This window comes from Misgurnus anguillicaudatus, chromosome 21, assembly GCF_027580225.2.
Source record: "Misgurnus anguillicaudatus chromosome 21, ASM2758022v2, whole genome shotgun sequence".
NCBI lineage: Eukaryota > Metazoa > Chordata > Actinopteri > Cypriniformes > Cobitidae > Misgurnus > Misgurnus anguillicaudatus.
The window spans coordinates 24,943,622-24,965,568 of NC_073357.2; the positions used below are offsets into that span (position 1 = coordinate 24,943,622).

General features: G+C 39.6%; 1 protein-coding gene across 5 annotated transcripts in view; it reads right to left on the minus strand.

The window, feature by feature from the left end:
- Positions 1 to 1,965: 1,965 nt before the first annotated feature.
- The window catches only part of LOC129439776 (neuroligin-2), a 220,043-nt gene continuing 200,061 nt past the window's right edge, over positions 1,966 to 21,947 (minus strand). For 4 of the 5 annotated variants that reach the window (XM_055198601.2, XM_055198594.2, XM_055198577.2 and 1 more), the window contains 5 exons: positions 15,890 to 16,075; positions 12,341 to 12,606; positions 10,205 to 10,364; positions 8,238 to 8,604; positions 1,967 to 7,739 (listed from right to left, as the gene is read on the minus strand). In XM_055198601.2, coding sequence (XP_055054576.1) covers positions 6,917 to 7,739; positions 8,238 to 8,604; positions 10,205 to 10,364; positions 12,341 to 12,606; positions 15,890 to 16,075 — 1,802 coding nt within the window. In that variant the 3' untranslated portion in view covers positions 1,967 to 6,916. Of the gene's footprint in view, positions 7,740 to 8,237; positions 8,605 to 10,204; positions 10,365 to 12,340; positions 12,607 to 15,889; positions 16,076 to 21,947 lie in introns of all 5 variants that reach the window. The other variant, XM_055198608.2, reaches the window with a different exon arrangement.

Below are 21,947 nucleotides of genomic sequence, written 5' to 3' on the forward strand. Positions count from 1 at the left end.
CAGAGTCCACACTTTGATGACATCACGTAGTCCAGACTTTAGGGACCCTTAATACGAGTCCACGTGGGTGCATCGGAGTCGTATTTTGGGACAGACTCGAGCGTCACACCGGAAATAGGTAGAGAAGTTGCCCGTCAGTGTGAGCTCCTCCCTTCCGTCGTCTGATTGGTCTGATTGCTCTTTCGCAAGGACTTCTGGGTTGGTAAAGTGCGCGAAGCCTGCTGCAGTGCGGGCTTCGCTGAAGACCGCATCAAGGGGGCAAAGGAGGCGCTGATGAGCACACTTCAAAGCGTAAAAATGACAGATGGGACACCCTACGGACTCGTGGACTAAGCGAGCACGCGCAATTTAAGGCCACGAGACCGAAAGTCCACATAAAGTGCGCCATTTGGGACAGGGCCTAAGATTTGAATAGCCCTGCTGTAGGATTACTTGGAAATGACATTCAGGTGTGTTTAATTAGGGCTGGAGCAAAACTTTGCAGGACAGTGGCCCCCCAGGACCAGAAGTGCCCACCCCCGTCTTACATGGAAGTCGGCATCATGTTTCTACAGTAGCCCTAAATGGACAAACTGTTCTATAGAGCATGTTTTATCACTACATTGGCCCTGTCCCAAATGGTGCACTACATTTCGGTCTCATGGCCTTAAATTGTGCGTGCTCGCTTAGTCTACAAGTCCGTAGGGTGTACCATCTGTCATTTTTACTTTGAAGTGTGCTCATCAGCGCCTCCTTTGCTCCCTTGATACGGTCTTCAGCGAAGCCCGCACTGCAGCAGGCTTCGCGCACTTTACCAACCCAATCAGACCAATCAGATGACGGAAGGGAGGAGTTCACACTGATGGGCATCTTCTCTTACTATTTCCGGCGTGACGCTCGAGTCTTTCCCAAAATACGACTCCGATGCACCCACGTGGACCGCATCAAGGGTCCCTAAAGTCTGCACTGCATGATGTCATCAAAGTGTGGACTCTGAGGAGGACCACAAGTTCAGAGTGTGCCATTTGGGACAGGGTCTTGGTCTTCGATGATGACGTTTTTGTCCTGTGGCAGCTACCGTAGCTTCACTATGCATTTCAAAGTGAAGGGGTGAGCTGCGGACTGAGCCGTTGGTTGCAATTTACAGTCTCACCACTAGATGTCGCTAAAAGTCACACATTGCCCCTTTAATTCTTTCAAAATGATGAAATGCATACCAAGATGTAAAAACGTGACCATAAAAGCATACTTTTTTCTATATCAAAGTCTCCACTGCTTTTGGTAAGAATTTAACGCTACAATGAAGTTATTGTAGTAGAGATGGCCTTCGGTTTCTATTGCATAAATAAAATGGAATTTACTGTCCATCTCCAGATTTTTCATCAAAAGAATTCTCCAAGAACATTTTGTGTGAACTGTCAGCTTTACTATCTGCAAAATAAGATGAGCGAAGTTGATGATGCTAGTGACATTATTATGCTACGTGATACAGAGTATATAAAAAATATACTCATTTTTCAGCTCCCTTAGGGTTAAACATCTGACCTTTACCGCTCCGGAATCCATTCAGCCGATCTGCGGGTCTGGTGCTACACCTTTTAGCATACCTTAGCATAATCCATTGAATCTGATTAGACCACAAGCATCGTGCAGAAGCCGAAAATAGTCCCCTTAGTAACTTTCAATGGCAGGGGACTATTTTCGGCCAGTGCATAATGACACTACGCCTGCTGCAGCCATGTTACATCAGCAAACTCCTTGATTATTACGCCAGAATGAGACTATAGTCCTAACCATATCTGCCTAGAAAATCTTAACTTTAATTTTCTGTCGGTTTTAGTACACAATGTAACTACAGAAGAGTCAAATTTTAAATATGAAAAATATCCAAACTTTTTGGTTATTTTTTAGCACAATGCCAATGGTCTAATCAGATTCAATGGACCATGCCAAGCCATGCCAAAAGTGATACTGCCAGACCCGGAGATCAGCTGAATGGATTCCAAAACAGTAAAAATCAAATGTTTAACTCTAGGGGAGCTGGAAAATTAGCATATTTTCAAAAAAAGTAGAGTGTCCATTTAAGTACAAGAACAATAAATCCATCTTCACCCAAACACCCCAAAAATAAATGAAGCAGCAGAAACATAATTTAACCTCTTGTGAATGATATCTTCAGTTTTGCTGGTGACTGAATTAAAACTTGCACCTGTTGTCATGATCACAAAGTATTTCATAATTCATTGGACCACAAATAAAGGAAAAACAAAACGTGTTTAACATACAAGTAACTGAATATTTACAAAAATGTCAGTTGATTTGTTCTTACACATAAAATGTACAGATAACTTCTATTTCTCATTCGCTCACTGTATGCCTACTGCAGACCCAATGAATGGCTCATTATGGATGTAGTGTTTATTTTGTATGTACAACAACATGAATGTGCATACAAAAACCAACCAGAAAAATAACAAACGATTCTGAACTTGTCTCTTAAATCAGTACGGATTATTAGAATTGAGGTTGTTTTGTACACAAATCTAGTTTCTGTATCTCCTCATAGTTCGATTAAAATGGAGCTCAGTGATACCTACAACCACATAAAAGTCCACAGATGGTACAGTTTCAGAGGTCCCGTCTATAACCTCAGACATCAAGAAAGAATATCTTGTAGTTTCCCACAGTTTCATCATGTTGTGTCTTCCACTTGGTTTTAAGTCAGATAAAGTTCTGAATGCACTGAAGTTAACTCCAATATGCCTGATCAGCAATTTCAATAGTTTCTTCATGTTGTAATGTATTGTGCAGCATACCGATATTGTTTCTTGCTCCATTATATTTGTCCTGTGTATGGCTGAGAGAAACATCCCGGCCATCTCAGACTCAATACACTGGCAGCTGAGCCAACAGTGAGACGCTTTTCCTCATAAGTCCTCCCGTGACACACGGAGGTGACAGAAAACTAAGACTAACAAGGCATGAAAAGAAGTGATCTGATTCGAAACCATTAGTTCTTTAACCTGAAGATGTATTTTAGAGAAATTCTCTAAACACAATTTGTCTATATTTGTCTATACAGTATATAGATCCGGTTCACTGCCCCTCTTTTTGCTGTGCTTGTCATAACCAAAAAAGTCAGGTGTGCAGCGCAGATAGACGTGAGACCCACCAAACTGATATATGAGCTTACCATGAACCCCCAGAACATCTTACAAACATGTTTCGTGGCCTAACACTGGGTAGATATTTCCTGTAAAAATGAGAAAGAGACAGAAAAACAAGTGACTTTTTACTAGATATGTCCTTGTCCAAATTATCTATTGTTTATCTCTCTCTGTCTGTCACATCTACTTATCTGGTTACCACAAAAAATCTACTCACATTGAGAGGCGAATCACACAGAACGCTTTTATGGCAGTGGCAGGTGCCTTTTTTGAATTGTTAACGCCTCGTGTTTTTGAAAAAAGTCAACTCTGAGCTATAAAGTGTCTGACGTCATTCGCGTTTTTCCATTGCCCAAGGGAATTGTGGAAGAGGCGTGCCTTCCGTTATGGTGACAGAAATTTAGGTTTCCAAAGGAAGTGCAGAGCTTTTCAAAAATGCCAGCAGCTGGAGCTGCTGCTCGTCAATGTCACTTCTCACTCTGCCGTCCAATCACACTGTGGGAGGGGTGGGACAAATATTACAACAACCAACTGGTGCATCATTTAACGACTGATAAACAAAGTATTATAGCAAAATGCTCAGTTGAAAAAGCTGGCAAGCACCTACAGTCTGCGTCCGCCAGGCATTTTCAGGCGTGCTGAGCGTTTCACTCAAAGTTGAACATTTTTCAACTTTCAGTGCTCAATGCTGAGCACAGAAAAACAAAACCTGCCAGCTGCTGGTGTTTTTGAAAAGCACCATGCTTCCATTGGAAACAGTTGAAAACAAACGCCGGCTGCCGGTGTAAATGCTTCGGTGTTAACGCTACCTTACATTGGCTTGGAATAACCGGAGACTTCACTCACTCACTGGCTGCGTCCGAAATTGCATACTGTGACAGTAGGTACTGAATTAGATGAAGTACCTACTCATCGACAGTTAAAACAGTACGTTCTGTATAGTATGAAAATGGATAGTATGAATGAATTCAGACGTACTACATATGCAAATTTGGAAACATCACATGACATACGTCGTCATTACCAGAAGTTAGTCATTAACTGGAATGACGTTAAACTATCGCAATTTAACCAAAAGGGACAACTGTTTAATCTATATACTTGCATTTGAATAGAGCTGCGTTACCGCTTTTAGACATTTTTGAATAAAACAACGCCCCTCAGTCATCTTCTTCGTTGGATAACTCCTCTCCTGGGGGCTCATGGGATAGCAAAGTGTCCATCGCATGAACACTGCGGGGTCTCGCCAGTAGTAGTAGGTCATCCGGGTACTTTTCGCCTACTGTTTTTGGAATACTATGAATTCGGACATACTACTCGCCTTGCCTACTGCTTTTCGCCTACTATATAGTATGGAAGTAGGCGGTTTCGGACGCAGACACAGTCTCCTGTGTGTAAGTGCACCTCGATCCAGGTCAGAGCAAGCGTCCTCTTTTTAAAGTTTCTGCTAATATGACAGTTAACTTTTTCCCCGCCATTGACGAGATAACTCGTCAATTAAGAGAAAACGCTTCCCTGCCAATGGCGAGAATTACCGGCCTTCCGCAATACCGCTATTATCCACTTATCCACACTTCCGCAACTTATACAACCCGGAAGTACCGCCTCACGTGAAAGAGAAAAAACTCCGTGTATGTTTTAAAGATCGCTCTCAAAAGTCCTCCACAAAAATGGAATTATCTCAGCTTTTTGCTCAAAATTTGGTATTTTTGAAGAAACCAACCCATATTTGAGAGTAGGGCTGTGACGATTAATCGTGCAAATGCGCGTTTTCTCTATGAATGAATTTGAATGAATTACGCCAAATCCAAAAGCCAGAGGGCGCTCTCGTGTAGAAACGCCATTTGTGCCATAGAAGAAGTAGCATTACAAACGATAGTTTAGGAAATATCTAAAGGAATATTTATTTCGCTGTTCTTCAGTTTGTTTCAGGTATTTTCATGATTATAAAAATATTTTAAATGATTGTGTTTGACGAGTGTTGCTTTTTTGAATTCACATTATAAACGAAAGATTGATAAGGACTTCCTACTGATCACAGAGCCGTAGTACACGGCTACACGCACAAGCTGTGCCTGAAACACTGAATCGGAGCCTTGCGATTCAAAATCGATTTCAGGCAGGTCTTTTTAATGGGGAACGTGATGTATCGTCACAGCCCTATTTGAGAGGTGATAAAAAGAGAACTAATGAAGGAAGGATGAAACTTTTTTTGTTTGAAAGCAATTGATATATTGTTTGTTTATATATTAAAAGAACAACATTTTCTGGAAGGCATTAAACTTTTGTGAAAATCATGAAAAATGCTGGCGCTGGCTTGCAACTTTTTAAAAAACGCTGGCGGGGAAAGAGTTAACAGCAAATCAAAGTTTAGAGCGTTCAGGCTTTCATATTTGATTGACAGGACAGCTGCCTCGGTGGAAACTGGTTAAAACGGTTAAAACGCGTTCTGTGTGATCGGCCACTTACTGTACATAATTGCATTAAAACAAATGTACGCGCTTCATGGCAAGAGACCGTTGCTGAAAAATTCACTCTTCTTGTGTGTACACACAAATTCATATAAAGATGCATACTAAGCTGGTTCCTCAAATACCAAAAATGTTTTTAATGAAAAGAGCAACAATAAGGAGAGCGATATGAGGTGAAAAAACATCATTTGAATTTGCCTCGCCTCCTAAAAAATGTCACTTAAAAGCTAAATGCTATATATGTACACCGTCACAGGCCTTTTAAAAGAGATGTAAGATGTTATATGTATGTAACTGGTAGTTCTGGTAGTTCACTTGTGCACTAAATTCTACAGCACTATCCGGGGTCAATTGTAAAACAACTCTGTACGAGTAAAATATTTGCCAGTAACCTTCGATTTGCTTGGGATTGAAAGAGAGAATATCGCTTGAATAGCTTGACTGATGCTGACATCATTTTTGTACCTGTTTTAAGCACGCAAACTAAAGTGGATAAACAAATAATGTGCTGTGAGAGTTTACAGCTCAGTGTCCTTCTTGTTTTAAAAACATTTCATGCATAGATCCCACTGAGCAAACCATGTAAATATATATCATTCTTTATATATTTGTCTATATATCTGTACATACAAAAATCTTCCTAAGAAACAACACATAGGCAAACCATAAGATGGGGAGAAAGAGAGAGATAGAGAGAGCAGGTTGGCACTTTTGTTTTCGTCTTCTGTCAGACATTGTCATGTTCTCTCATTCTCTGTATCTGTTGTTACAAGGTATAATTTAATACTTGACACAAGACTGCAGGTAAACACAACATATCCAGGTTTTGTTTTTTTATCGAATGCCCCTACAATTCATGTAAAACATAATCAAAGCTTACAGATCACATTTAAGCAGTGCTCACAGGAGGAGAGACGCATGGTTTGGTTGTGACAGCACTGTAATGAAAAACAAGGAAGGATAAGAAAAGAATGAAAGAAAGTAGATGGAGAGATGATATTGGCACTCTGCCACTTCAGTACGAGAAGAAAAGTGGGGAAAATGTGTATTTTTTCCCTTGTATGACATCAGATCATTAGTCAATCATTAACCAGTCAGTCGCCCTGGCTATTTAAGGGCATTGTGGATAAACAAACGGCACGTTGAATTCCAGTATGCCGGCCAAAACCGTTGCTCGCTGTAGAGTCAATAAACACACATCCATACTGTATACAACGTATGCAGGAGTAGTTCAAAATGTGGACAGAGAGAGAAAACCGGATATGCAAGAGAGCAAGTCCTCTTGTTTTGGGAACGGTACTATACACGGGTGGTAGAGTGGGGGTGGGGAAGGGTGTTGTTGTGGCCGGTGGTTGTGGGAAAAGGGTTAAAGGCATGGAGGGGTTGCATGCTGGTGATGGTACTAGGAATCATAGTAATGGTATTCGGGGTCATTAGCGGAACATCGTCCGGTGCCCGTCTCAGTGCCAACGTGTAGTCGGGCGGGCACGCCGGGCGTAAAATATCATGCGGTCGCAACGGCTCCATGTCGTGATGTGCGTCGTGCTCCGAATGCTTCATTTGGAGAGACATGATCTCCTCTTCTTGACTGTGCGCTAAATCATTAGCGGGCACGCCTCGCTGCGGGGACAGCCGGTGCCGTCGCATCTCGTGCCGTTTATCGCGTTTGTAGTAAAGTGCAGCGAAGGCGAGAATGTTGAGGAAGAGAAGAGAGGCGCCAACAGCTACCGTCACGCTCAATTCAGTGGAGTAGTCGCGAGTGTCACCCGGGAAGGGCGAAAATCTGGGAGGCTCCGAGCCATCTGGATCTGTTTCCGAAGGGAAGGTAGGGAACGGATGGCGCGTCGTACGGGCTCCCGTGCCCTTCCAGGGTGGGGTACGGGTGGTCCCCGGAGGCAGCCGAGTTGTGGTGGAGCTAAGGAACTCGTCGTGAAGGTGAGGAACCAATTCCAGCCAAAAGGCAACCTTGTTTGCACGGTAGTTGTCACGGATGCGAGGCTTGAGGCCGATGTGGAGATACTGCTTGTCTTTAGAGTTGAACTTGGTCCAGATTACTTCCTCAAAACGATTGGGCTTGGTATGGATGAACTTGGTGTCTTGAGGAACAGGTAAGTTGGGATCCCTGGAGAAAAAAAATCAGGTAAACAGGGTGATTTAAAGGGGACATTTCACAAGACTTTAAAAAAATATTAAATAAATCTTTGGTCTCCCCAGAGTACGTATGTGAAGTTCTAGCTCAAAATACCCCACAGATAATTTATTAAAGCATGCTAAAATTACCACTTTGTGGGTGTGAGCAAAAATTTGCCATTTTTGGGTGTGTACTGTTAAATGCAAATGAGTTGATGTCTACACAAGTGCCATGGTTGGATAGTGCAGATTAAGTGGCAGTATTATCTCTTTCTGACATCACAAGTGGAGCCAAATTTCAATAACCTATTTTTTCACATGCTTGCAGAGAATGGTTTACCAGAACTAAGTTACTGGGTTGATCGTTTTCACATTTTCTAGGTTGATAGAAGCACTGGGGACCCAATTATAGCACTTAAACATTGGAAAAGTCTGATTTTCATGATAAGTCCCCTTTAATAAATATATATACTTGCACATTCAGACTTACCCGGTCTTGGCAAAATTGGTCCAGTAGGTCATGACTACAGCACTAAGCATGACATCATTTTTGGAAAAGTTACACGGGAAAAGGTCTGTTGCTCCGATCATGGGCACGCCGAACACATACGGAATCTCGTCCCCGTGTGCCGCGTCTGCCCATTCGGGTCGTGTCTCTGTTTGGCAGTGGTGGTAGAATGTATAGAAGTAGACGGGTGACTGGTACTCTGCATGGAGCTTGGCAGTGGCGACGGCTGGCGCCACCCACTGATGATCGGTGAATAATGCAAGGAGAGTCTTGCGCCGCATTTCCCCATTGTCTCTGTCTGCCCAGTCTGTGTACATGAACTTAATGGTCTCTCTCAGAATGTCTTTACCTAGAAAAAGACATAAAAAATGTTTATGTAAAAGACACTAGACTAAAGTTGATGGCACAACTGAAACAGATTTGTGAGAATTATTAGTAAGCAATGGTAAAAAGTCGAATAGAAATCAGAAAGTGACATGTGAAGTATAGGCTTGTTTGTGTTTGATACATACATAAGCACATTATATTTCTTAAAATAGAAGTCAATAGGGTCCAGTACTTTTATATTCCAAAAAGACAAAAAAAAGAATAAAAGTAAAAGTGGTTTAAGTCTCCTGTATTAATCTATGTATGATGAACAGAATGTAACTGCACAGCCCACATACCATTGGTTGTGTCAATGTCATGACATTCTATACCAATCCATACAAGAATATTTTTTTTGCTTTACTTATACACGAGTTGCAAATAAGCCACAGTGGCTTCCAAAAACATGCAGGTTGGGTTAAATAGAGATGCCAAATTAAAGGTATAGTTCACCCAAAAATGGAAATTCTGTCATCATTTACTCCCTCTCATGTTGTTACAAACCTGCATAAATGTCTTTGTTCTGATGAACACAAAGGAGGATATTTTAAGAAATGTTTGTAACAAACCGTTCGTGGACCTCATTTACTTAGTATTCTTTTTCCTACTTTGAAAGTTAACGGGGTCCACGAACGGTTTGTTAAACATTTCTCAAAATATCCTACTTTGTGTTTTGCAGAACAAGGAAATGTATACAGGTTTGTACCAACATGAGAATGAATAAGACAGAATTTTCATTTTTGGGTTACTATCCCTTTAATTTAACTTTTGTATGGAATAATTGGTTCTCGCCATCATGAATATAGCCATAGATGCTGGATTGGCATTAACAATAAATAAATAAATAAATAAATGAACTAAATGAACTAAATGAACAGATGTTAGAGGAATTACTTTTTGGGTGATCTATTCCTTTAAATATTAATATTAATGCTAAAGCTAAGTGAAATCCAGTATAATACGATTTTGCTTAATGAAGGGGATGTAAGAATACAAAGGTTTCACAGTTTTTGAAACTGTTCTAATCCAGGTACATAAGAAATGGCATAAAGGCACTAAAATCAGCATAAGCTGGTAGCTGGTTTAAGGTGGCAGTAGCTGGTTTAAGATGGTCCTCCCAGCCTGGAAAAGCTGGTGGATCAGCTGATCTGACAAGCTAGGTCCAGCTAGACCAGTTTAAAAAGTGACCAAAACATAGCTAGACCAGCTTGCTACACCAGCAAAACAAGTTAAAACCAAGCTGGGAGACCAGCTAAAACTAGCTCACCAGCTTATTTATGCTGGTCTTAGCTGGATTTTTCAGTAGAGTGATAATGCCATAACTTGGCTTTTGTCGCCCTCTTGTGGAAAAACGTGAAAATAGCACTTAAATAAGCAGACAATGGACTTGTTTTCAAATTTCTACCTGGGACACATAAATCTAATTGTGATAAAGCTTGAAAATCTAACATATTTTAAAATGACATTATGTTATACTGTATTTATAAACTATTATATAAATTATATTGTGACACAATCCAGTAGGTATGTTTTCAACAAAAATACTTTTACTTAAAATGATTTTCTGGGATTGAAGATCTCACCTTCAGGGTATCCATAGAGGTTGTCTACAAAGTTGGAGATGGTGTAGTCAAAAGCTGCTGCTGAAATTCCTTCCTCACTCTCAGTGCCACCATCATCCACAAACTTAAGCCCCTCACCTTGGTTTACACCAATAAGAAGGTCGTAGTTCAAGAACTCCCCCTAGTGGAAAAAGGAATGTATTTATTTACCAACTCCGACCCATGGTTCAATTTGACAGTTAAACAGATAGTTTTTACTCACCCTCAAGTTGTTTCAAACTTGTATGAATTTCTTTGTTCAACAAATAAAGATATTTTAAAGAATGTCTGTTACCAAGCAGATCTAGGGCACCATTGACTTCCATAGTAGGGAAAAATAATACTATAGAAGTGAATAGTGCAAACCTGGGGTGCGTTCCACTCCAGTTTTAGACACACACTCGCAAACTTCCCTAAGCACTTCCCCTCGGGGGAATCCCTGTCGCCATTTTGAAGTGCGTTCCACTTTGTCAAGTGGACGAGGGAAGTTTGTATGGACAGACCCTCGTTCCCTCGATTTTGACTGAGGGAGCAAGTCTGCTTCATATGTACACTTCATGCAGCTTCATATCCCACAATGCAACACGATTGTGACGTCACTTCAGCAACTCGCGCTTTGCACATGGAGGGGGCGGTCTCCACTTTCCATGTGATCAAGGGCTTAGGGCGATCCATTTGAACCCACTTCAAGTGTTCTAGCAGTAGTGGGCACTCGTACAACGTAAGCAATGACGTACATCCGAGTAACGTGACTGAGGGAAGTTAGTGAGGGAAGTTCATAAAAAAACGAACTGGAACGCAGGGCAGATCTCACGAATTTCCGTGGGATAGTCCCGGAATTTTTTGCTCATTTTTCAGTGGCATTCTCACGGATCTCCGCATTTTTCCGTAGTCCTGCCACGGACTGTCTTTTTCTGTGGCATTCTCACGGATTGGTTACTCAACTGTTTTGTCCTATTTTCTTACCACTGTCGCTTCGGTTTAGGGTTAGATTTACATAAAATGACATCCTTAACTAAACCCAACTCTAACCCCAACACCAGGCGACAATTGTTTAGAAAATATAAAAGAATAAATCAGAAAAAATAGTATAAACTTAAAGTTACATACTAACACAAACATCACAATGGTTTGAAAATAGGAAAAAGCAGTTGAGTTACCAATCCGTGAGAATGCCACGGAAAAATGATATCCCCCTTTGTGAGATCACGTTGAAAGTGCCCCTACTCTGTTTGATTATTAACATTCTTCAAAATATTTTCATTTATATTTAGCTGAACAAAAAAGTTGAGGTTAAGTATATGATGACAGAATTTTCATTTTTCTGTGTACTGTCCCTTTAAGTGTAGACTATGTCTACCATATACCGTATATACCCGAATAAAAGACAAGGTTTTTGTACTAAAAATAGACTGAAAATGGGGGGGGGTCGTCTTATATTCGCGATATAGACAAAGTCACGGGAAAACAGTAGGGGGCGCCAACGCGAAAGGTTAGATGTGTTTGATTTAAAGCAGATGGTTATTTTCTATCTATCTTCACAGTACCACAGTTACATGGGCCTACATAATTATTGCATTTTTGTGAGAAGGTTATTCATTTTTGTCACTCATTCATTCATTTGTGAACTTATTCATAGACAGAGTGCACTTTATTTTGTGACAAATTATTCCAAATATTTAATGAATGGTGTTAAAATGTTTTTCCAATGAAGTATCATAGAATTTTCAAATAAAATTATTTTCTGTTGAAAACCAGATTTTTTCCACAAAATCTACTTTTTCCCAAAAATAAGTCTGAAAAATGGGGGGTTGTCTTATATTCAGGGTTGTCTTATATTCGGGTATATACGGTAATAACATTTATTGTAATGGTGACCATGTTATGGAACATCTTTGCTTTTTCTAAGGATTTATTTAATTTAAAATCATCTGCTTTAAATGTCTTGAGATTAAATTTTTTTTGTTACTACCAGTTATGGTGGTTTACTGGCCATTGTTTAAACCTAAATCTAGGCTTTATGGATTAATGGGGAATTACCTTGAAAAATCCTTGAAAGACTAGATGGCTAAAATTTGAACCTATTAACAACCTAATTAATTGTAATCTCATGATCACCTGCTGCATCAAGATCTCAGGGTCATCTGGCACAACATCTCCATCCACAACAGGTCCAAATGCAATATGGTAGCGAGCCGGCTGGATGTCCTGATCCACCAGCTCTCGGAAGTTTTTCCTGCGGAGACAGTCCACCAGGTCTGCCGTCTCGCCGTATGTGCATCCCACTTTACGTGCCAAAATCTTGGTGTACTTCAAGGGCTGGTAATTAATGGACCAGCTAGAGATGGCTGAGCCGCTCTGAGCAATAGCTCTCTGAAATAGGCCTGGGTTGGAAGAGAGCAGAAGCAAACCGATGACTGTGTTATACATACACAAAATATTTTTTATTATTAACTATTAGATAATTGAGATGTTTGTAAGAATAATGAATTTATGAGAGCATTTATCTCAATTCCAACTTAATACAAAGCTGGCATTGCATCAATACAAAGACAAAGAAGAGATGAAAAGAATATGAGATTTTATTAATACAACAAAGAGCCACACATCCATGCAAAACAACATTTCTTTCTATATTATAAAGCTAATATGTTGTTAACTCCAGCTTTAATTGACACAGAGTCTCGCTCCACCCCAAATGAAGCTTTTCTCTCTCTCTTGTATTCTTTCTCTTACAAGCACTTTACAAAGTGTTTACTCTCCAGTGAAGAATAGACAGACATTACCAGAGGGCTCTTCTTTTTCTTGGTCTGCCCTCTCTGTCTTTTTAATTATTGAAAACATGTTACTGCTCCCAGAGAAATCAATATGTAGCTATTGTAGCATTGTCTCTGCTAACACGCCTGCGCTTTTCCCTTTAACAATCGTAACACACTCACGCACACACACACACACACACACACACACACACACACACACACATGCACACACACAGTTAAGCTGTCTGTTATTATAACCACACGTAACATGCACCCATCTATCAACTAGTCTACTGTTTTTGCTTCTCATCAATAAAATTACCTCATCGCTTTATTCATAAAACACAACCTTATTTTCTTACCCATATACATGATAGGTGTCTCTTCAGGGGTAGTGGTTGTTATGGCTTACCTGGCATGACTGACAGCTGAGGGATGCAGGATTGATGTTAGGTGAGGAGATGACAGTGATGATGAAGATGGTGGGGGTGAAGGTGGACTTTTTTGACGAGGAATGCAGAGAACAGAGTTAAGATACAAGGGTTTGGACGACACTTTGAGGGAATAACACAAACACCTACACCATTAAAGCAACACTATGTAATTTTTCGACCTTAAAGGACAAGTTCGGTATTTTACACTTAAAGCCCTGTTTTCAGATTGTTTATGATGAAATAGAACCGTTTTGACTGAAATTTGGACATATGATGCTGGCCCGAGAATTTTCGGGTGTTTGTTGTATCACCTCCTACCACTGTAATGGCTGTATAGGTGCACTGGAACAATCCTTCCTAAAATGCATTAAACTTTCGTTTACAAAGACGTGAAACTCACCGAGTGGTCAGGGGTGTTCACTGATATGCTCACACAAAAATCGCTGCAAAATACCCATTCCAACAGGTTTTATTGTAGTTTTTGTTCAACTCCATTGACTTGTATTAGATGTGCTGTGAGGTACGGTATTACTCCGCGCTAGAAACTTTGTTTGTATTCTTGCAATTGGCAAAGGTGGATTACCGCCACCAACTGGGCTGGAGTGTCTACTATTCAAGCTCTCAACGGAAGAATGTACACGTGTGATGCGTGTGGTCCACAAGTTTACAACGAATGGTAAAACAGCTGTTGGAGGGCATCTTTTGCAGCGATTTTTGTGTGAGCATATCAGTGAACACCCCTGACCACTCGGTGAGTTTCACATCTTTGTAAACGAAAGTTTAATGCATTTTAGGAAGGATTGTTCCTGTGCACCTATACACCCATTGTAAAGGTGGAAGGTGATACAACAAACACCCGAAAATTCTCTGGCCAGCACCACACGTCCAAACTTCAGTCAAAACCCCTCCATTTCATCACAAACAATCTGAAAACAGGGCCCCAAGTGTAAAATACCGAACTTGTCCTTTAAAACAAAGTTATTTCAGTGGTAGAGCAACTCTTTACTGGACAAATTCTAACCTGAGGGGCCTCCTAGCGGCTACAGCCACACTCTGTAAGGCCCGGCCATACCCAGCATGTTTCTGCATTCATCGGTTCCAGCAGCTTAGTCAACAAATTTATGTGTATTTCCCTGCCCACGGGGAGACTTATACAATGACAGTATTTACGACACTGGTAAAAGACAATTGTGCTTCAATCAACTATATAGGGGAACAGTGAGCCAATGTTACATAGTGTTGCTTTAACAACAAGACAAGACGTCTGTGTAGAGAAGGTTTTAGTCTGTTAAAGCGGTAAATCACACACGCACATACACAGGCTTGTATAAGTGTGGATGTTTCTTAGGATTCTATTGCCAACCTAATGATATCTATGCAGGGTTCCCACACCTTAGTTAACTTCAAATTCAAGGACCATTCAAGGACTTTCCAGGTCCAATACCCTCAAATTCAAGTAATAAAAATGTGGGGACACATTTCAAGTGAGAGCAAGATTACATTGTGTTACCTTTTAAGATACATTGTTACGGTTCCCTTGTGACACATTCAGACACCTTTGGTGGTAAGTGTGTCTGAATGTGTATATCAAATTCAACCAATGGTGAGGCTTAACGTCAAAGACGGTGATGCGGGAGCCAGGAAGTATATCGCTATCTGAAATATTGCCAAAGACGACGTTACAGGGACGCAGGAAGTATGACAAGGGATACGCAGCGTCTCGTTCCCTTCTCAGGGAACAACAGTTACATACGTAACCCAAGACGTTGTGTTAAACACAACTATGCAAAAAAGCATTTTGGTATGAATCAACATTCGCATACAGAAGATATAAGCATTTAAAGCGAACAGTTTAGCACGTGTGCTTAAAAAGTCTAGAATTTGTATGATATTATCCTACACTACACAGGGAATAATATGGACTTTTCCAGAAAAGTTCTTGCATAAAATAGATTCAAGCACATTCAATGATCTGTATCTTTGTATGTATATTTTCAAACACTTCCCAGGGCCTTGAATTTTTTCCCCCCGGATTCACAAACTTTCAAAGATTTCAAGAAACCGTGGGAACCCTGTCTATTGCCTATGGAGCGATTTCCCGGACAGGGTTTAGAATAGATTAATCCAGGACTAGGCCATACTAGGCCATATTAGGACATTTAAATAGTTTTTACAAACAAACCTTACAAAAAACATCTTATGACAAAACAATGGCACTGATATATGTTAAGATATGTCAGTATGAGGTGTTTTTAAATAAAGGCAGCTCAAACATGCATTTTAGTCTGGGACTGGGATAAACCCTGTCCGGGAAACCATCCCTAAATGTCACATAGATCTGCTCATATTATTGAGTTGGAAGTCAAGATTTGGCATTATGCTTTAGTGAGGACTGATAAAAATGAAAACCACAATTGTGAGACTGTTTACAGAAACTTGGCCCTCGCAGTACGCACACACATACACACGCTTACCCTCAGAGTGGTGTGATAGGATGAGCAGGTTGACACAAGTTGCTCCAGCCCCAGAGCCAAAGATAGTGATCCGCTCAGGGTCGCCGCCAAAGTGCCCAATATTCTCATTCAGCCATCGCAGGGCTTGGATTTGATCCAACAGGCCATAGTTCCCTTTAGCCGACTGGTCTCCTGTACTGAGGAAACCTGCAGAGGAGGAGAGAAGAAAATGGAAGAAAGGCAAAAAAAGATGGTAAGAGATTTTGTAGATAGATTTGTTAATGAAAAGTGTATGACTTTCTATAATTGTAATAAAATGGAGCATCGTAAGTGAGACCACTATAGAATAAATAACAGCAATGTTATGAGAGAAAGAGAGAGAGAGAGAGAGAGAGAGAGAGAGAGAGAGAGAGAGAGAGAGACCTTGTTCAGAAAAACTCTGTCTGTTTCATCTGCTTCCAAGTCACCACAAAGTCTCATGATCAAAGTATGCACACACACGCACACACAAACACACACACACACAATAACATATTCATATATTCATATATAATACATGGGGACATATGAAGGTCCTTTAACACACATCTTGCCATGAACCTTGCATTGAAGTCCACCTGCACCCCCACCATGATGATAGGTCAACACTTATCATGACACGTCCTGAATGATATATAAAGTGCTGTCTGACATTTTCGGGTTGCTGTGAGACCAGACAGGTTACATTACGCTTGTGGGGAGTTATGTGTCTTGTTACTGTCATACCTGACAGAGTGGCAGCTGTAACACCCCCATATACCCCCCTGTCCTCAGCCTTGTGTCCACGGATTGTCCACAGGCTGTGAACTTACTGTCTGATGCGTGATGCACACTGAGAACGGAAAGCACGTTCTTTAACTAGTAAGCTCTAACCTGATTGGCCTACTTCAGACAACTTTTTTGTGTGATTATGTGTTTTACGTTTAATACATATTTTTTCAGTCCACCAGGAACCAATTTTTTTTCAAAAGATGCAAAAGGTTAATACCATAACTCTGAAATGATCAAAGTTTACCAGGTTAGCGTAAAAACTTAGTATCTTGCATTTTGTTTGAGGCACTTAAAGAAAAGTAAAAATTCTGTCATTATTTACTTACCTTCATGTTGTACTAATTTCCTTTTTCTGCTGAACACAAAGGAAGATATTTTGAGAAATGTTTGTAACCAAATAGTTTTAAAGCACTGTTGACTTCCATAACATTTTTATTTCATACAATGGAAGTCAATGGTGCTTCTGATTTCTACTTGATAACTAATATCTTCCTTTGTGTTCAGCAAAACAAAGAAACATACAGGTTTAGAACAACTTGAGGGGGAGTACATTTTTGGAGCAAACTATCCCTTTAACACTTAAGCAAGTACAGTGCAAAAAATCTTAGTACTTTTGTTTTGTTTTCAGTTCAAATATCTAAAAATTCTTAAATCAAGATGTATTTTCTTGCAGGAGCCGCAAATGATATTATGCAGCAGCCCAAAATAGTCCCCTTAGTAACCTTCAACGGCAGGGGATTATGTTTCCATGTTACGGCAGCAAATTCCTCGATTATTACGCCAGAATGAGAGTTATATCTGCCTAGAAAATCACAACTTTTAATTTTCTGTCGGTCTTAGTACACAATGTAACTACAGAAGAGTCAAGTTTTAAATAGGAAAAATATCAAAACTCTTCGGTTCTTTTGAACGAGATGCTAATGGTCTAATCAGATTCAATGGATTGTGCTAAGCTATGCTAAAAGTGGTACCGCTAGACCCGGAGATCACCTGAATGGATTCCAAAAAGGTAAAAATCACATGTTTAAATAGGGGAGCTGGAAAATGAGCATATTTTCAAAAAAAGTTGAGTGTCCCTTTTATTAAATTTGTAGCCTGGGTGCCAGCCGATCTTAGCCCCGCCCACCACAATTTGAAAAACGGGGGAAGATCGGTCTGGGGACTCACCGTTGAGGAGCTACTATGCGAATACCAAAACCGCCCGACGAATCAAATTGTGAGGGCGGGCTTTATACGATGATGGACAGATGATCAACAGTAACGTATCAACCACGTCACCAAAGAGCCGCTGGTGAATTCAGATGTGTGGATTCTGACATTGAGTCTTTTCTAAAAGATATCGACAGAGCATTGATTTAAAAAGAGGAACAGAGAAACGCGATCAAGGCATTTGTTTATGTTTTCGCCGTCCTTGCTATGGAGGACAAAGTTAAAGAAGCAACTGAAATGGGTATCACGGCGATGCAACTCGACGTGCACGACGAGATGGATATAATTAGCGGTCGTTGCCAGCTTCTTTTCGGAAGCCTGGAATCGTGACTGCTGAATAAGTGGAGGGACATGCTAGGCTCCGATATTTTTCAAGCCAACGTATAGCTATCGTCGTGGATGAAGTTCACCTAACGTACAAATGGTAAGAGAAAGTCTTACTGTATGACTTAGTAAATACTTAATGTTGTGATATAAATGAAATGTTGTAAACATAGTAGGTGTTGATGTACCTTCGCTAACTCAGACTTAGTATAATTACAATGATGTTAGTGTCATTGTAGCGAAATTACTAGCAGTTCGGTCAGGCTGCTAAAGACGCCATTTCAACATCACACACTCCGTTGCTCTGATTGGTCGTATGTCTATCCAATTGAGTGCAGAGGCATTTTTCGGTTGAGACACGCCTCATAATTTTAGCTCAATGGAGCGGTATCAGACTTAAATTCTGACTAGAATTGAGTATGACAACGTCAGGCTATTAAATTTGTGCTTTAAACAAGCAAATAAATCTGTCAATGGGGTAAGAAAAAAAATCTTGAAATAAGTTTACTTTTTCTTAATTCAAGAAAAATTATCTCACTTCATTGGCAATATTTTTCCTTGTTTTAGCACAATATCACTTAAATTTTATAATTTTGTCTAAAAATGTGATCATTTTGTAGGTCATTTTGTTCATAAAGAAAATCATTTTTAGATATTTGTATCAAAACAAGACAAAAATACTAAGTAAAAAAGTCATTTTTTTGCAGTGTACAATAGATATTCACAAACAAATCTATTATATTCATTTTTTCCAACTTATGAGAAATTCTGTTCACACAGACCATATAATGTTTCCCTGTCAGACAAACCTGGCCCTAAAAAGGCACGGCCACAAAACTGTGGTTGGGCGATTTTCAATACAATACACAGAGTACTTGTACAAAATTACACAATCACAGAGTTTTAGTGTGGCATTATAGACAGATGTTTCCACTTTTGGAGTGAATTCAATGTAAGAAAAGCTGTTACAGTCTATTACATCGACCACAAATAGACATCATAAATCTGTAGTTATTTGCAAACTATACAAGCTTACAGCTGTACCCAGCATACCAACTGCACTGCACAGATGCCAAACGTGCACATTAAAGTTTGAAAGTCTTATTCTTTTCCGTGTTTAAATGAATATAAAGTATACCATTGTTGCAACCGTTACACTGCTAGGGTTGTGTTAGCATGCAGTTAAAAAAACAATTAGGTTAAAGGGCAACTACGGTCCGATTCACGATTTTACATTTCCTTAGGTGTGTAAGTGTGTATAAGTACATGTTAACAATATGCAAAAGGTACAAACCCCAAAGTAAATGATGATGTGAGTTATCGTTTACTTTGTAAATCTCTTTTCTTGGACTTCAACAAACACACGGATTGTAGGCAACAGTTTACTTCCTGGGATTGGTGATGTGGACAAGGCCAACATTATTATTATTCCTCCTGCTTCGGACTCACAACTCTTGTTAGCATTGCATTGTGAGCGAATCTTTCAAACATGTTAAGGGGCATCATTTTCCAGCTGACGTCAGAGGTATTCAGGCCAATCACAATGTACAGATTTGCTGGTCAATCAGGGACACAGAGCTTTTCAAATCTGTGCGTTTCAAGAAGTGAGTAAAATCTGGAGCTACAAAAAATGTACGGTATGTGGAAAATAATGTGTTTTTTAAACCATAAACCACACAAACACATTGTATTATACCAAATACACAAAAAACTTTGTTTTTTAGCAATTAAATATGTGCTCTTTAAAGATATTTGGATTACTCCAGAAATAACAACAAAATAGACCTAGCGAATGTGTCACATCAAAGGAAATGAGATTATCTGTGGCTTTTAAGATTTGTTTCGCCACCTTATAGATTGCTCAGAGCAGGCAAATTTACTACCATACGACTTCTTACTGAGCATGTCTGATGGCCTAAAATACAAATAACAAAGTTAAATTGTTTTTGGCCTTAGCTTTATGAGCCATTAAAAAAAGCCACGGTCATTACTAAGATTTCACCCCCCAAAACATCTTCAGCTTTAGATTTATCTTCATTATTGTTATTTCTTGGCTCTGTCAGACACATTATCCCGGTGAAGTGTGTGTGTGAACCCACTGCAGTCACTGTTTAAATAACTCTGTAAAATTGCCTATAAAAGAATCCTCAGCAAAAATAAAATGAGTGCCAAGGTCCACTTCTCTGATTAGCTTCTGCGTTGCAGTGTGTGTGTGTGTGTGTGTGTGTGTGTGTGTGTGTGTGTGTGTGTATGTGTGTGTGTGTGTGTGTGTGTGTGTGTGTGTGTGTGTGTGTGTGTGTGTGTGTGTGTGTGTGTGTGTGTGTGTGTGTGTGTGTACGTGAACTGTTGAACTGCATTCAAGACCTTAAGTGACATTTTCTGTAATGGGTTTAAAGAGATCATTTGCATTTGCAGTACAGCACAACCAATTATTTGAGATATCATCATAAAAAGTTGAATTATGCTAATTCTGACACTCGACATTTGTGGATCCATTTCTATACGGCTGGATTTGAATTATTAAGACAGGGTCAGTAAAAAGGTGCACTAAATTTTCAGTGCTAAAACTTCAATTCAAAATGAAACGGACAGACCTGCCCAAGATTTTCTATGAACAGATGCTACTCTGTCTCCTGCCATGCTTGCCAACTGTGTTGCACAAGATTTGGCTGACCATGTGCTCCTGTATAGCTCAGTGGGTAAAGCATTGCGTCAGCAGCGCAAAAGGTCATGGGTTTGACCCAGAGAACACACATGCTGATTAAAAAATGTGTACCTTGTAATGCCCTGTAAGTCACTTCGGATAAAAGCGTCTGCCAAATGCATGTAAATGTTCATAAGTGTACGAGTTAAAATGGTTATATATAAAATGGCAACTTTATTTAATGCAGTACAATACAAAACACTGGCTTGGATATTTAAAGGGATAGTTTACCCCATGTAACGTGGGCTGCTTTAAACAAAGCAAAGGAGAGATAGAATCCATGTGCAAAGAAGGTTTATTGTAAAAAATCCAAAAAGGACAGGCAAACAAATCCAATTAGGACAATCCAAAAGAGTAATCCAAATATCAGGCAATAGGTCAGGGCGGGCAGCAAACAAACAATATCCAAAACAACAGGCACGGGTCAAAAACAGGCAAACACAGAACAAGATACAGGATAACAGGTAGAACGCTACACTGTTAACCCAGAAATTGTCTTTACTCAAACAATCAAGGAAAAATCATTAATATTTTCAGTTTTGAAGCCAAAGCTTAAAAAGTTTAGTTAACCTTACAAAATCTATTAAACTAAAACGAAACTGAACTTAAAATTATTAGTTCATGTTGTGAGGAATACCCATAATCCGTTGCGCCTGACTATTTAGATTATTTTTTGCTTTTTCACAAATTAAAAACTGATAAGAACTTTCTCTATTCAAATATTTGTTAATAAAATGTCATATAAGTTCAAGCTCTTATATTATTGATGTTGTTTTGTTGTAAATGATAATTTTGTGAAGTCACCGTTCAGGTGATCAGTGTTTCCGTACATGAACCCTGTTCAAAACATTTTATTGTATTTCTCTCCACTGTACTTACAATGTATGTCAAAACACATTTTTTGTGTGTTTCTGTGGAGAATCACATTTATTCAATGATTGACTTAAAGTCAGTCATTAATTTTTGTTATAATACCATTTATAACATCAAAAGTAATATAAAGTGTTAAAAACTAAAGTTATATGCAACAGG